We start from the raw sequence: 15,385 nt of genomic DNA on the forward strand, positions 1-15,385 counted from the left end.
ATAAAATAATAAAAATGAAACATAATAAAATTTCGATTTCAAGCTTTCGTGACTGCAGGGATTCATCTTCTTGGTTCTTTCGGTAAAGTCACGTAGAAGGGAAATAATAAAATAATAAAAATGAAACATAATAAAATTTCGATTTAAAGCTTTCGTGACTGCAGGGATTCATCTTCTTGGTTCTTTCGGTAAAGTCACGTAAAAGGGAAATAATAAAATAATAAAAATGAAACATAATAAAATTTCGATTTCAAGCTTTCGTGACTGCAGGGATTCATCTTCTTGGTTCTTTCGGTAAAGTCACGTAGAAAGGAAATAATAAAATAATAAAATAAAACATAATAAAATTTCGATTTAAAGCTTTCGTGACTGCAGGGATTCATCTTCTTGGTTCTTTCAGTAAAGTCACTTAGAAGGGAAATAATAAAATAATAAAAATAAAACATAATAAAATTTCGATTTAAAGCTTTCGTGACTGCAGGGATTCATCTTCTTGGTTCTTTCGGTAAAGTCACGTAGAAGGGAAATAATAAAATAATAAAAATAAAACATAATAATAGAAGGGAAATAATAAAATAATAAAAATAAAACACACACGTACACAGGCACACATAATAAAATAAAACATAATAATATTTTATTATGTTTTAAAATAATAAAAATAAAACATAATAATAATTTATTATGTTTATTTTTATTATTTTATTATTTGTGCCTGTGTACGTGTGTGTAAAGTTTTTATTATTTTATTATTTCCCTTCTATTATTATGTTTTATTTTTATTATTTTATTATTTCCCTTCTACGTAACTTTACCGAAAGAACCAAGAAGACGCAATGAAGCCATGATGCTGCCCCGTCTCACCAGAAGGTTAAGAAGGAGCTTGTATTTCTGAAAGTGGTCTGTTAAATCTTCTATGGAGGGCGGCTTGGCTCGTAGTGTGAGCACGCCCTCTATGCACACACACAAAGGCAGCAATAAAAAAAATCCAGATTTAGGCACACCGGTGCTATTAGCGAGCATCACGCTTGGCATGCAAAGCAGCCTGCGTGCAATCACAACCTTTAATTCTAGATTTGAAGCTTTTGTGACTGCAAGGATTCATACTCTTAGTTATTTCGGTAAAGTCACGTAAGTAAAAAATGAAATTAAAATTTATAAAAAATAAAATAATAAAATCACGACGTTTCGGAGGCAACACAAGTCTCCGTCATCAGGTGGGACCGTCACAGCCAGATTTGCTGTATCGTGCTGTGACGGTCCCACCTGATGACGGAGACTTGTGTTGCCTCCGAGACGTCGTGATTTTATTATTTTATTTTTATTAATTTTAATTTCGTTTTTTACCTACGTGACTTTACCGAAAGAACTAAGAGTAACAATCACAACCTCCCTTAATGTCCCTTGCCCAACGCTTCGACCAGTTCCAGACCGCGAGTTTCCATTCATGCCTGCCGAGGTAGTTTAGTTTAAGTTGAGGTGGCACAGCAGCCAGTCGGTTACAAGGGTTTGGCGACTTCTTCCAACCTTTTGGGGCTCCGCAAACCCTCACAGGGTCAGCTACCCCTTACACCACGATGCTGTTCAAGCTGTGGGACTTCATCTCTCCCTGCGCACAAGACAAAGACACTCCCGATATAGCCTATAACAGACTGTCGGGACGAATGCTGCAAGCAAGCAGGAGCACCTATGAAAGCCGCTACGCCTTGCCGCCTTTTGTCTCCCCAGTGGCGATGTTTACACAACGCGCCGGCGTAGGCATTTGCGCCTGAGTCGACCTAGGGGAGCGGGAAACCAACTCGGGTCGCCGAGTTCGTAGCAAAACACGCTTATCGCTACGCCACCATTCCCCATGCACACACGCACACACGTACACACGAACACACGTACACACGCACACACGCACAAACGTACACACGCGCACACGCACACACGTGCGCGCGTGCACGCGTCCACTCACCGCCAGAACTCTTCTTCTTTCCTTTGGACTTTTTATTCTTCCTTTTACCCATTTCGTTCAGCGCCTCCTGCATTTTTTGCAGCCTCCGGACAAATGCCTCGATCTCGTCGAGCAAGCTGTTCATCAACTTCTGCACTCACATCATCATCGTCGTCGTGGTCGTCAATTACATCATCATGATCATCGTTGCCTGTAGCAGTAGCGTCTTTGTCGTCAACAACAGCAGCAGCGGCGGCATCATTAGCGATATCCCGTCGTCATGTCCTGCTTTAGAGGCGTTCGCCACGTGCCAATCAAGCTGAAAATGTTGCAATCCCATCAAAGCAGTTGAAATCCTGAGTACATTTTGGTTTTAGTGCCATTCTCATAGCGCAAGGTTATCACTCAGGTGGCGTTTTTCAGACGGCGGTCGTCTGCCATAGTTACTAAGTAGGGGGGCGATGTTGCTATGTGGGCCTTGCCGAGTTGGTAATTTGCGGTGTGATTTTTAGAATTTGGCAAATTTGGACCGCGGCGCCCGGCAAACGTGGGCTGCGCTCTTTCGAATGACGTCACCGGATCGGTCAACGTCCAGTGTGAAGCAAGGCGAGGCATGCAACAGTATTCATGGCGAATACACCCACCCGCGGTATTAACCAGGGTGGCCCACAGGGCTCGAAGCGTGAACCTCAAAGTTGAATTGTCATGGTAAACGCCACCATCGCCGTCGTCGTCAGAACCGCAGCCTCACTCACCAAATTTGAGTCCTTGTCTTGCGACGATGGGGGTGGTTGCATTCCTGCACAGCGCATACACACTCAATGTTACACGTTGCCATCAGTCTGGAGTTTTCCTTGAGTTGTCACCTGTCCTAGTGTTGAAGAAGAATTCAAATAAACTATGACATTTTTTATTTTATTTTACCAGCTACATGATAGCTCAACGAAGTGGCTTACCACGTGGACATTTATAGCAGCCAAATACTCGAAACGCGTATTGATTCTAAATGTGGAGGGAAAATCGGAGGCCCCGGTAAAAAATTCCATGCGACTACGGGGAAAGAGAGACATGCAAACTCCAAATATACGACGGGCATCAGGTGTCGGGGTCAAACCCATGAACCTCCTGCCTACCAGGCAAGGTCGTTAACATTTCGCCAGCGTGGCGTGGCCGGGGAAGGGGGGGGGGCTTGAACCATGCTCATCTGCAATAAGCGGCAGTCAAGGTGCTCATCGCTCCAGGTTCGGAAATGCTACAAAAAGTCTGCCCCGGTGAATTTTGTCATCCCGGATGAGGCCCGCGCTGTGAGCGGAGAGAGATGGGTACCGTGGTCCATGAAGGGCATGGGCGGGCGTGAGTACGAGCCCCGTGATCGGCCCTGGGACAGCGGTGCGGAGCCAACGTCCGTGCCGTCCTCTCGAATACCCATCCGCTCCAACTTCTCCTTGTTCAGCCTGGAAACGCCGATCAGATCACATGACTGGGGTGCGGTTTTGGCATTCGTGCCATTGTTCCAGAGCTAGCTTGTCGCGGAGGAAGGCGATTTTGTTTTCACGGATGGATACAGTCTGCGGTAGTTTCATAGCTCTGCCCAATCAGGTGATTTTTTTTTTTCCGGCAAATTTGGAGCGTGACACTGGCACTCATTTTTCTTAGGTTTTTTCGGTAAAGTCACGTAGGTAAAACATCAAAATTAATGAAAATAAAATAAAACAAAAATCACGACGTTTCGGAGGCAACACAAGTCTCCGTCATCAGGTGGGACCGTCACAGCCGAATTAGCTGCATCAAGTGAGGCAATGATTCAAGAAGTAATCCCTTATAAGCAAGTTGAAGGGGGGAGGAGAGGGGGGGGGGGAGCTCATCAGAATGTGGTAGCCAATGAAAAACAATGGACTACGGCTTGGACGAGGTTGCTGCTGTACACGCCAACACAATGGACAGAGAGGGGGGAGGGGAGGTCTGATACACATGATAGACAAAAGAACGAAAATGCCCATGTTTATACCAATGCTGGCTGAACAATGAAGAGAGCACTGCCAAAAAATAACTGGGGATGTTAACACTCGGTAAAGTAAAGTAAAATAGTGCCTGTCAGATAAGATGGTCCAAAAAAGTGTAATTAAGTCTTTTTTGCGTGGTTGATAACATCTTTCCAATGATTACTAAGTTTGTACCCATCATCACGGTTGAAATTATGTCTGTGTTTGTATATTTGTAAACACAGACATAATTTCAACCGTGATGATGGGTACAAACGTAGTAATCATTGGAAAGATGTTATCAACCACGCAAAAAAGACTTAATTACACTTTTTTGGACCATCTTATCTGACAGGCACTATTTTACTTTACTTTACCGAGTGTTAACATCCCCAGTTATTTTTTGGCAGTGCTCTCTTCATTGTTCAGCCAGCATTGGTATAAACATGGGCATTTTCGTTCTTTTGTCTATCATGTGTATCAGACCTCCCCTCCCCCCTCTCTGTCCATTGTGTTGGCGTGTACAGCAGCAACCTCGTCCAAGCCGTAGTCCATTGTTTTTCATTGGCTACCACATTCTGATGAGCTCCCCCCCCCCCTCTCCTCCCCCCTTCAACTTGCTTATAAGGGATTACTTCTTGAATCATTGCCTCACTTGATGCAGCTAATTCGGCTGTGACGGTCCCACCTGATGACGGAGACTTGTGTTGCCTCCGAAACGTCGTGATTTTTGTTTTATTTTATTTTCATTAATTTTGATGTTTTACCTACGTGACTTTACCGAAAAAACCTAAGAATATGATTCCTTGCAGTCACGAAAGCTTCAAATCTAGAACTGGCACTCATTGTCTACTCTCGCTCCAACGACGCCAGAGGGAACTCTTTAATGTCTGCTGCAAAGCCGACGGTGCGTATGCATGCACAAGTAGTAAGTAGTAGTTCAACATACAAACGTACAATAAACCTGCAGTGTCGTAAGGATTCATCAAATTGCTGAAGCGTGTATGTATTGTCACCGGTCATCGAGTGCTCACCGTAACGTCTCAGGCCTGATCTTCTTGACTGTGCTGCGTGCATCTGCAACTCCGGATTCGATGTCCGACTGGATGATGTTGGCCTTTGGAGGGCGGACACGCGGACAGCGTTAAGAGCAACGGGAATCAACTATCACACGCGAAAGCCACCGCAACAAAACACAATTGCAAAAACCATAGCAAGCACGATAACCACAACAACACCACCACGCTACCACCACCACGACCACCACAAAACAGCCAGCACACATCAACCGCCATGACTACCGCAACAACACTTCCAGCACCTAACAACAATCACAAAAATATTTCGCTACTACCACCACCACCACACAGCACACGTGATCAACAACACAACTGCCACAACAACAACAACAGTCACAACCACCACCACCGCTGCCGATCAACGATGGGCGGGTCAGCAAGTCACAACAACAACAACAAACCAATGCAAAAAACTAACTGCGACAGGATTTACCTCTGCCGTCTGGAAGAGGTAAATGTCGGGGAAGTCCTCCTGCGGGTCTTTCAAGACGAGCGCCAGCAGTCGACCAATGCTGGCGTCCCCAGCCTCCACCTTGCACTGCTGGATCCACAGCATGTCGAACTTCTCTAGCTGCTCCTGGAAACACACAAACGACACCCCCCCCCCCACCGACTTGTTAGCAGAGGTCGCAACCGGGTACCCGATACCCGTACCCTACCCGATACCCGGCTACCCGTACCCGGCCGGGTACGGGTACCCATTTGCGACCCTGGTGCGGCCGGGTACGGGTACGGGTAGACCGTGAGTCACTGGTGAGTAACCGTTTGTCACTCATTTCCCAAAGTCTTGTATCTTCTCACAATTCAAATTCCTAGAGTCAACCCACCCGCGCCTGCAACATGACTTCATCCCAGAGGTCGCAATCAGGTACCCGATACCCGTACCTTACCCGTACCCGGCCGGGTATGGGTAGGGTACAGGTACGGCTGGGTACGGGTACCCGTTTGCGACCCTGGTGCGGCCGGGTACGGGTAAGGAATCAAAACCCGTTTGCGACCTCTGCTCGTTAGCCCCGTAGACTGACGGGGGTGAATTCTGTGAGCGAGAGCCTGTTAAGGCCGGCGTTGTGGCACGATGAGGGTAGGGTGTCACGGTGGCTGGGAGATGTTAACTACCTCGCCTGGTATGCAGGAGGTCGTGGGTTTGATCCCAACCCTGATGCCTGCTGCTGTATATTTGGCGTTTGCGTGTCTCTCTCCCCGTGGTTGCGTGGATTTTTCTCTGGGTCCTCTGGTTTTCCCCTCCATATTTACAATCAACGTGCGTTTAAAGTATTTGGCTGATATAAATGTCCACGTGATAAGCCGCTTCGTTGCGCTATCATTTGCGGCCAGGTCGCTTTTTGAAAAATAACGATATAGCTAAGTGGACCTTACATGGCAAAATATAAAAAAAAATTGTTCCGTTTATTCTTGATTTGAAGCTTTCGTGACTGCAGGAATCCATATTCTTTGGTTCTTTCGGTAAATTCACGTAGGTAGAAAAATAATAGATCAGTTCATGTGTTGCCAGCCCACTAAAGGGAGAGAGCCTCAACTGGGTGGTTGAGGTTACCTTGGTGTGACAGTCCAGCAAGCTGATACTGTTGGGCTCCACCTGCAGATACATCTCCTGGACCCAGATCCTCCCCGTGGTGTTGAGAAAGACGAGGCGTTTCAGCGCATCCTTCACCGTGACCAGGCCTTCATCCGGGTCCAGGATGATTGTCACCAGGTGCTGACAACCACGACCAAGGGACAACCCCAGCAAGCAAGTGAGCCTCAAGGTGAAACACTGCGTTTGTTAACACATTTGTACATATTTCTTTTTTTACTAAAAACGATTCTTATTTTACCAGGCAATGCCCACTGAGCTATGTAGCTCTTTTTCAGAAGCGATCTGGCCACAAATGATAGCCCAATAAAGTGGCGTATCACGTGGAATCAAATACTCTCAACGCATGTTTCTAAATGTGGAGGGAAAAACCCGACGACCCGGAGAAAAATCCACGCGACCACGGGGAGAGACACGCAAACTCCAAATATACAGCAGCAGCAGGCGTCAGGATCGGGATGGAACCCACGACCTCCTGTATACCAGGCGAGGTGGTTAACATCTCGCCACCTGGCGTGCCGCGAGACACCAGTGTGCCCCACAGACGTCCCAGGTATGCTGCGGTATATTCTGAAATTATAGCGAAGAACCTCACGATACTATTTTGTTCTTTCGGTAAAATCACGTAGGTAAAAAAAATAATAGATCACGACGTTTCGATCGCAACGCAAGCGATCGTCACCAGGCGACTTTTTTACCTACGTGACTTTACCGAAAGAACCAAAGAGTATGGATTCCTGCAGTCACGAAAGCTTCAAATCAAGAAACGAACCTCACTGTTGGCAAGCGAGGACAGATTAACTATCCACGCCGTTCAGTGGTTGATTTCAGTTCCCATCTGTATCCCGCCCTCCCCTATCCATCGATCTCGGAGCGGTATGGCAGACGGTCGTCAACCCCCCCCTCACCGGCCCTCTGAACTCCCTCTGTCGCGAATGTGCGGTCGGCCACGCAGCCGAGGGTTGGTGGATGACACAAATGTTGTGAAACTCCCTTCCCCTGGGCACTGAGAAGCCATACCACGGCTTGCCAGCAGAAGGCGGTACAGCAAAAATGTGGACTGATGTCATTTGTCCCTTCCGTATGACTGTCTTGCCGCTTGTTTAATTAATTATCTCTCTTCGAGAGTGAGCCAACACTGTGCAGCGCCTTACAAGTTAAAGTTATTATTCTGTGCAGTATGTATCGTGTCTTTGTGTGTGTGTCTGTGCTCGACAAAGTGGCTCAATCGAGTTTTTCGGTCACGATTTTAAACCCGCTGAGAATGACGTTTCCCACCATCACGTGCTAGTTCTCAAATGTGTAAATATATATATATTTTTATAATGTGCAGGGTGGGATTAATGCAATGCCGTAATTATCATATATATTGGGCGGAACACATCCCCCCCAATATTCAAATATGCTCAAAATGTCCCCCCCAATATATTGCTTTAAAATGTATTCATGTTCATATGATCGTGGTTATGGCTGTACTTTATTCATCCCTATTATCTCCCATTACATACAATGAAACAAGAAAAGGTAAAAAAGAAAAAAACAGAGCAATGTAATACAATACACTATTAGACATTATTGTAAAAAATAAATAAAAAGTCCATCCCGTGTGTTAGTGAATTTTATAAATATTTTAGGCAGGAAATTAGTTTTCAAATTTAGATTTTTTTCTGGGGGGGGGGGGGGGGACCCTCAGACCCCCTGGAAGATTTGGTCCCCCCCCCAATGTTGACTCCATGGCTACGGCCTTGGATTAATGCCCACCCCCCCACCCCACCCCGTTATGACGTTCCTTTCAAACAGCCGCACGTTACTCATTCACGAGCTTCAAAGCGAATTCGTCTCCTCGCGAAGGCGACGGTTGGGCAGCGATGGACGTATTTGTCGCCACAGGAGTAAAGGTGGCGGTGGTTTATTGTGCCCGTGAAGAATGGCGAGGCGTTGTGCGCAGAGCGAGGGGGGGGGGCACCTCCACGTGGTACTGTGACGTCTCTCCTTGCAGCGTGCCTCTTCCCAGTTTCTTCCTTTGTTCTGCAACACGAGAAATCGTCGTCGTCGTCGTCACCACCACCATCATCATCATAATCATCATCAAGGCATTCGTGATTCTCGTGATATGTTAGAAGCGAATTTAAGCGGCACTCCATTGCTGTTTCTCCACATTATTGGTATTGATTATTGTTTTTTTAACGCAGGAAAGTCCGGGGATGGGCACCTGCAGCGTTCGGCTAGCGGTAATCGATTTGTATCGAGATATTGGCACCGGTATTGTTGAATGCACTGTTTTGATAACGGGCCAAAGCTGAGCGAGCAATGTGTTCGGGTTTGGTCTACAGTGGAAAAGGTGGCAACCCCAAAAGCGTTCTACTGCTGGATGAAGGTCTCCTTCACCCTTAGGGTACTGCTTTCTTGAGTGCATTGTAGGCCTGAGCTGCTGTACTGACATCCCCCCCTCCCCCCTCATTTCAGTCAGGTACTGGGCGAGGTGGTGAGACAAAATGCGTTCCCTTCACCAAACTAAACTATTAAACATAATTTTTACTTTACCAGGTAAGGCCCACTGAGCTGCATAGCTCGTTTTCAGAAGCGATCCTTGCCACTAATGGTAGCTCAATGAAGTGGCTAACCACGTGGACATTTATAGCAGCCAAATAGTCTAAACGCGCTTTGATTCTAAATGTGGAGGGGGAAACTGGAGGGCCCGGAGACATCCACACAACCACGGGGAGAGAGAGATGCAAACTCCAAATAATCAGGCGTCGGGGTCGTGATCGAACCCACGACCTGCTGCATACTAGGCGAGATGTTAACAACCCACACAGGCCAGCTTGGGGGCCGTCCATAAATGGCGTCACGCACCTGGGGGGGGGGTCAGACACTTGTGACGATGTGCGACGAGGGGGGGGGGGTGAGAAATGTGACGTCACATCAAAATGCGCAACTTTAAATAAATATAGACAACACGTTCTACTTAATTAAATAGACTTTTTAATAAATGTTTCTCCTACAACATCAGAGTGCAGCGCCACATTAAATACGCACTACAATGACAATAGTTTAAAGCGAATTGAAGCATGTTTTATATTTTTTGGGGGGGGGGGGCAGAGCTTTGTGACGTCATATTTGAGGGGGGGGGTCTGACTTTTTGTGACGCCGTGTGACGAGGGGTCAAAAATCGTCCAAAATAGCGTGACTTCATTAATGGACGGCCCCTTGGTCCAATATGGTAGAATCACCACCCCTCCTCACAATTGACGTACCCAAAACAAACTTACACCCGGGGATGAATTCACGGTGGGTGAGCCGTGGGTGACGATCGATGGGGGAGAGGGGACACACACACACACTCTCTGTCGTTGAGCTCTGTCCAGAGGTCGCAACCGGGTACCCGATACCCGTACCCTACCCGATACCCGGCTACCTTGAGTCACTGGTGAGTAACCGTTTGTCACTCATTTCGGGTAGGGTACGGGTACGGGTAGGGAACGGGTACCCGTACACGGCCGGGTACGGGTACGGGTACCCATTTGCGACCCTGGTGCGGCCGGGTACGGGTACGGGTAAGGAATCAAAACCCGTTTGCGACCTCTGGTTCTGTCGAAGAACTCGCTCACCGTAAATTGTCTTGGCGCTCTTCTCGGGATAGGCGGCACCTCCACCTCCCCCAGGCGCCCCGTAGCCCCTGCGACACGAGCAGATTTCACGCAAGATCAGAATATCGGCAGGTAAGCGAGTAAACTCGTGATTGGTTCATCTTCTTGGTTCTTTCGGTAAAGTCACGTAGAAGGGAAATAATAAAATAATGAATATAAAACATAATAAAATAATTCCCACGACGTTTCGGCCACAACGCAAGCAGCCGTCCTCAGGTGAAGAACAGGGCTGTCGGAAAGACAGCGTCTGGTTCATTCAGACGCTGTCTTTCCGACAGACCTGTTCTTCACCAGACAGCATCTGTCTTTCCGACAGATCTGTTCTTCACCTGAGGACGGCTGCTTGCGTTGTGGCCGAAACGTCGTGAGAATTACTTTATTATGTTTTATTTTTATAATTTTATTATTTCCCTTCTACGTGACTTTACCGAAAGAACCAAGAAGATGAATCCCTGCAGTCGCGAAAGCTTTAAATCGAAAAATCTTGATTGGTTTTGACCTTCAGGGTCTCCTCAGTACTCCAATCCCTCCCACTAGGCTCCAAATCCAATTCTGAATCAAGACAAAAACCCTACTCACCGTCTTTAAGATGCATGGATGCCCTCTCTCCTACCTCTCCTCTCTCATCTCACTCTACCTCCCTCCACGCACTCTCTGATCCATCAACCGAGGATTTCTGTCTAAACCCCCAGACAACTTTCGCTCTGTGGGGGGGGGGGGGGGGGTCGCTCATTCTGCTCTGCTGCCCCTACTGTCTACAACTCCCATCCCCCAGTCATCAGTGCGGCTTGGATCCCTGCTGTCCCAGTTCAAGTCCGGACTCAGGAACTGCCTCTTCTCCTCTGAATATGGCTGACTGCCTCTGCCCGCAAAGTAAACGTGCCCACTGTTTCTGTACAGCCTGCCGAGACATTAATGCATTTAGACGCGACACAAGTCCACATTGCAACCGCATCAGCAGAGCCGAGCTTGTCAAATAATTATTGCCGGTTTAGGGGCATTTTTTTAAATTCACTTATTTAAATTCACAAAGTTCGATCCATGATGGCAGCACGCAACGGCCTACTCCTTTCGAGTAACGTTTCGATGACGTCCGGAGACATGTAATGTCCACCGCGAAGCAGACAGCTCTTCACACAGCCTCGGGCATTAACCAGGGCGGCCGTGCGGTTTCGAAACCGCGAGCCCCCTGCGATGCGCTGCCGCTCGCTCCGTGTCACCGATTCAGTAACTGAACCTTACACCGACCCCCCCCCCCCACCCCCAAGGAGGTGGTCGCGACGACGCGGTTGGTTTCACGAACGCGGTGCGGCTTAACGAGCCCGGGAGGCGGCCGTAAATGTGGTCCTAAGGTTGCCTCGATAAGACACGCAAATAGCGCCCTGTGGCAAAGTGCAGCGCCTCTAAATTTAGCGAGATCTGACGCGCGTGCGCGCGGGCACGGACAAACGCCCCCGAGCATTGTCGGTTAAGCCAGGTCCACGCCCGAGCGATCGGCTGCGTGTAACTGCAACCGGTTGCTCGCAGCGGAGACAGACTGGACTTGTCAAGCGTTCACCTGACGTGGCAATTTGTTGCACCGGCGGCGCGTATCGCCACATTTGCGCACCGATTGGCTCCGCTTCTTGACCTCGTGCGTTCAAGCGACGGCAACCCCTGGGCAAGCCACGTGGTGCTGGCAACGCCTCGGCCGCGCTCTTGTCCGGACTTTGCGAAGCTTGGCTTCCGTAGCCGCGGCGGCCGTGGCGGCTACGCAACGCGGCCTGTCAATCAGCCCTGGGTAGGCGAGTGTCGGCGGATCATCGCACGAACGCTGCGAAACGCCCTTCCCGTGTATGTCAAGGGGATGCCATGCGCCGCATCGCCAGGAGAAAGTCGCTACACAAAATGTGGATAAGTAAAATCGGTCCTTCGGCCTGTTCCCCTATAACGCGGTAGCTTCTTCTTTTCGGTAAAGTCACGTAGAAGGAAAATAATAAAATAATAAAAATAAAACATAATAAAATAATTCTCACGACGTTTCGGCCACAACGCAAGCAGCCATCCTCAGGTGGAGAACAGGTCTGTCAAGTAGTCTACGCGTGATCCAATTCCTCCTACTTGACAGACCTGTTCTCCACCTGAAGACGGATGCTTGCGTTGTGGCCGAAACGTCGTGAGAATTATTTTATTATGTTTTATTTTGATTATTTTATTATTTTCCTTCTACGTGACTTTACCGAAAGAACCAAGAAGATGAATTCCTGCAGTCACGAAAGCTTTACATCGAAACGCGGTAGCTGTTGCCTTCCTGAAGAACACGGCGCACAACATCAAATGAAGCACAGTCCGCGATAGCACGTGAGGTGTGCACGCAGACCGAACAAAGGCTGAGGCGCGTGGGTAGCGTCTAGCAACATCCAGCAGCATCCCGCCTTGTGTGATGCTATGCCCAGGCAGCCGTACGAACACTCAGTCTTACTCGCGCGCAGAAGTTCTGTTCACACAATCGCGTTGTATTCAATTCACATCAGCGTCATTAAAAAATTAACCCGTAAAAACTAAGTTTTTCACTATAAATCCTTTATATGCGTGGCATCGGTTTTATTTTATTATTCATTTCTGATTTTCTTGAGTAAGAGTTTCATTTTTATCACATTGGTATTTTAAATTAAATATGAATTTTTTTTTTCCTAACAAGTGGAAAATTTTGGAAATTTTTTTTCACGAAAATAAATTGTCATGCACAACGAGTCTGTGTGCAAAATGTCAGCTCGATTGGATCATGGGAAGTGGGTTAAAAAACGACCGAAAGATTTGCACGGTCGTAAGCGCGCAAGCAAGCAAGTGAACTTAATATAAATGATTTAAAAATATATATGTTCCCGAATACATCCAGAGCGTTATATCCAGTTCGCGTTTTGAAAACCACACGCGTTATAGGAGAACAGACTGTATCTGCACGGGGATAGAGTGTTTCCCCCTCGCACGCGTGGATTTTCTCCGCGTGATCCATTTCCTCCGACACGTATGAAGACTCGTTATTTGGCTGAAAACATTTGAAGCACTCAGGTGTGGACCCACCTCTTGGAGATACAGTATTTAATAACAATTAAATTTTTAACACGTAGGCTTTCACAACCAATATCATCCATAATACAGGTTTTTTTTTGGGTTAGATCGCGTAAGTATATAAATGTGTCGTTAAACCCCCACCACCCCACACAGCCAATTAGTAAGGTTTGTGACGTAAACAGAACGTGCCAATTCGTTACTAGTACAGCAGCACACCGGTGTGTTGGAGAGCCAAGCCTCAACATAAATGTGGCTTGGCTCTATATTTAAATTATTAACGGATAGTTTATACATATATTTTCTATCTACGTGACTTTATCGAAAGAACCAAAGAATATGAATTCCTGCAGTCACGAAAGTTTTAAGTCAAAATGTATACTTCACTAATTCAGAGTGAAAAGAACGAAGATTTCCAACTCAATTCTGGGGCAGTGAATATCTCCCTTGACATTCTTGGTTCTTTCGGTAAAGTCACGTAGAAGGGAAGTAAAAAAATAATAAAAATAAAACATAATAATAAAAATAAAACATAATAATTATTTTATTATGTTTTATTTATTTTTATTATTTTATTACTTCCCTTCTACGTGACTTTACCGAAAGAACCAAGAAGATGAATCCCTGCAGTCACGAAAGCTTTAAATCGAAAATTGCTGCGCCAGTAAAATTCGATATTCCTATGCCGAGTACCATTCTGTCCATAAGACGACCACATTTAACTTCCCACAAAGTGGTAATCGTTTATCTATCCCAAAAATTATTATGGTCCGACTCCCCCGAGTGGCATTTGAACTAATTTCCTTCTCCTTGCGAGTTGCATGCCCTAACCCCCCAGTGGCACTGAGGCACGTGACATTGGAAATAGTGTCACGGTGGTCAGCGTGTGTTGGTGAAGGAGGGGAACTCCAGATCCAGATCACAACTGATGGAAGCCGTGGACAGGACTCAAACGTAGGTAAAGCTCATGGTTTCAGTCTGCTAATGTGCCGTCCATAAATGACGTCACGCGATGTTGGACGATTTTTGACCCCCCCCCCTCGTCACACGGCGAAAATAAAACATGCTTCAAATCGCTTTAAACTATTGTCATTGTAGTGCGTACTTAATGTGGCGCTGCACTCTGATGTTGTAGGAGAAAACATTTATTGAAAAGTCTATTTAATGAAGTAGAATTTGTATTGTTTTATATTTGTATTATTTATTATTTCCCTTCTACGTGACTTTACCGAAAGAACCAAGAATATGAAGTAGAACGTGTTGTCTATATTTATTTAAAGTTGCGCATTTTGATGTAACGTCACATTTCTCAAACCCCCCCCCTCCCTTGTCACACATCGTCACAAATGGCTGACTCCCCCCCCCCTAGGTGCATGACGTCATTTATGGACGGCCCCTAACTACTGAGGCGCCACACCTCCCCCACACCCCCGACCCTTACCCTAGTCTGGCATGTCTACGTTTATCAACCAAGACTATTTATTAGCTGCTGTGATGAGGCACTTGTTGTATGGTGGAGATAGGCGGTCGAGAGGCAGAGATAATTAGTTTCCAATGATAAGTTGCGATTAAGACGGCAATGGGTGGAGGTGGGTTCTAGATCATCCTGCTTTCACCTGGGCGAGACCGCTTGCGAGATAACGCAACGGAAATTTCAACCTGTGACGTGCAACACGATACAGCAATCGTGCTGTGACGGTTCCACCTGAAGACGGAGGCTTGTGTTGCCTCCGAAACGTCGTGATTTTTTATTTAACTTTTATTAATTTAAATTGTATTTTTTTACCTACGTGACTTTACCGAAAAAACCTAAGAGTGTGCGACACGGATTTGCTCGCTTTCGTCACCACAGGCATGTGGAAAGGTGAGGAGGCACACCATTCTCCCCAAGCTCTGCGGTCCTCTGTATACGGAGATGTTTTCAGCCGAATAATGAGCGTTCACATGTGTCGGAGGAAACCAGAGCACCCGGACCACACACACACACTCGTGTGCGAGGGGGCAACACTCGATCCCACACTGATGGGACAGGTGGAGGAGATTCGTCCTCTCTCCCCATGCTTGCGTGGATTTTTCTCCAGGTCCTCCGG

The 15,385-nt window shown here is 46.9% G+C and overlaps 1 protein-coding gene across 1 annotated transcript in view; it reads right to left on the reverse strand.

Annotated features, from left to right (window-relative positions):
- LOC144942527 (epidermal growth factor receptor kinase substrate 8-like) overlaps positions 1-15,385 on the reverse strand; it is a 34,225-nt gene that overhangs the window by 14,151 nt on the left and 4,689 nt on the right. Inside the window, exons 2-10 of the mRNA XM_078869390.1 lie at positions 10,206-10,273; positions 8,561-8,622; positions 6,556-6,717; positions 5,434-5,577; positions 4,956-5,038; positions 3,266-3,393; positions 2,695-2,738; positions 1,961-2,090; positions 865-953 (exon numbers count right to left, since the gene is read on the reverse strand). Coding sequence (XP_078725516.1) covers positions 865-953; positions 1,961-2,090; positions 2,695-2,738; positions 3,266-3,393; positions 4,956-5,038; positions 5,434-5,577; positions 6,556-6,717; positions 8,561-8,622; positions 10,206-10,273 — 910 coding nt within the window. The remainder of the gene's footprint in view (positions 1-864; positions 954-1,960; positions 2,091-2,694; positions 2,739-3,265; positions 3,394-4,955; positions 5,039-5,433; positions 5,578-6,555; positions 6,718-8,560; positions 8,623-10,205; positions 10,274-15,385) is intronic.

The sequence above is a fragment of the Lampetra fluviatilis genome, chromosome 27, assembly GCF_964198595.1.
Source record: "Lampetra fluviatilis chromosome 27, kcLamFluv1.1, whole genome shotgun sequence".
Taxonomy (NCBI): Eukaryota; Metazoa; Chordata; class Hyperoartia; order Petromyzontiformes; family Petromyzontidae; genus Lampetra; species Lampetra fluviatilis.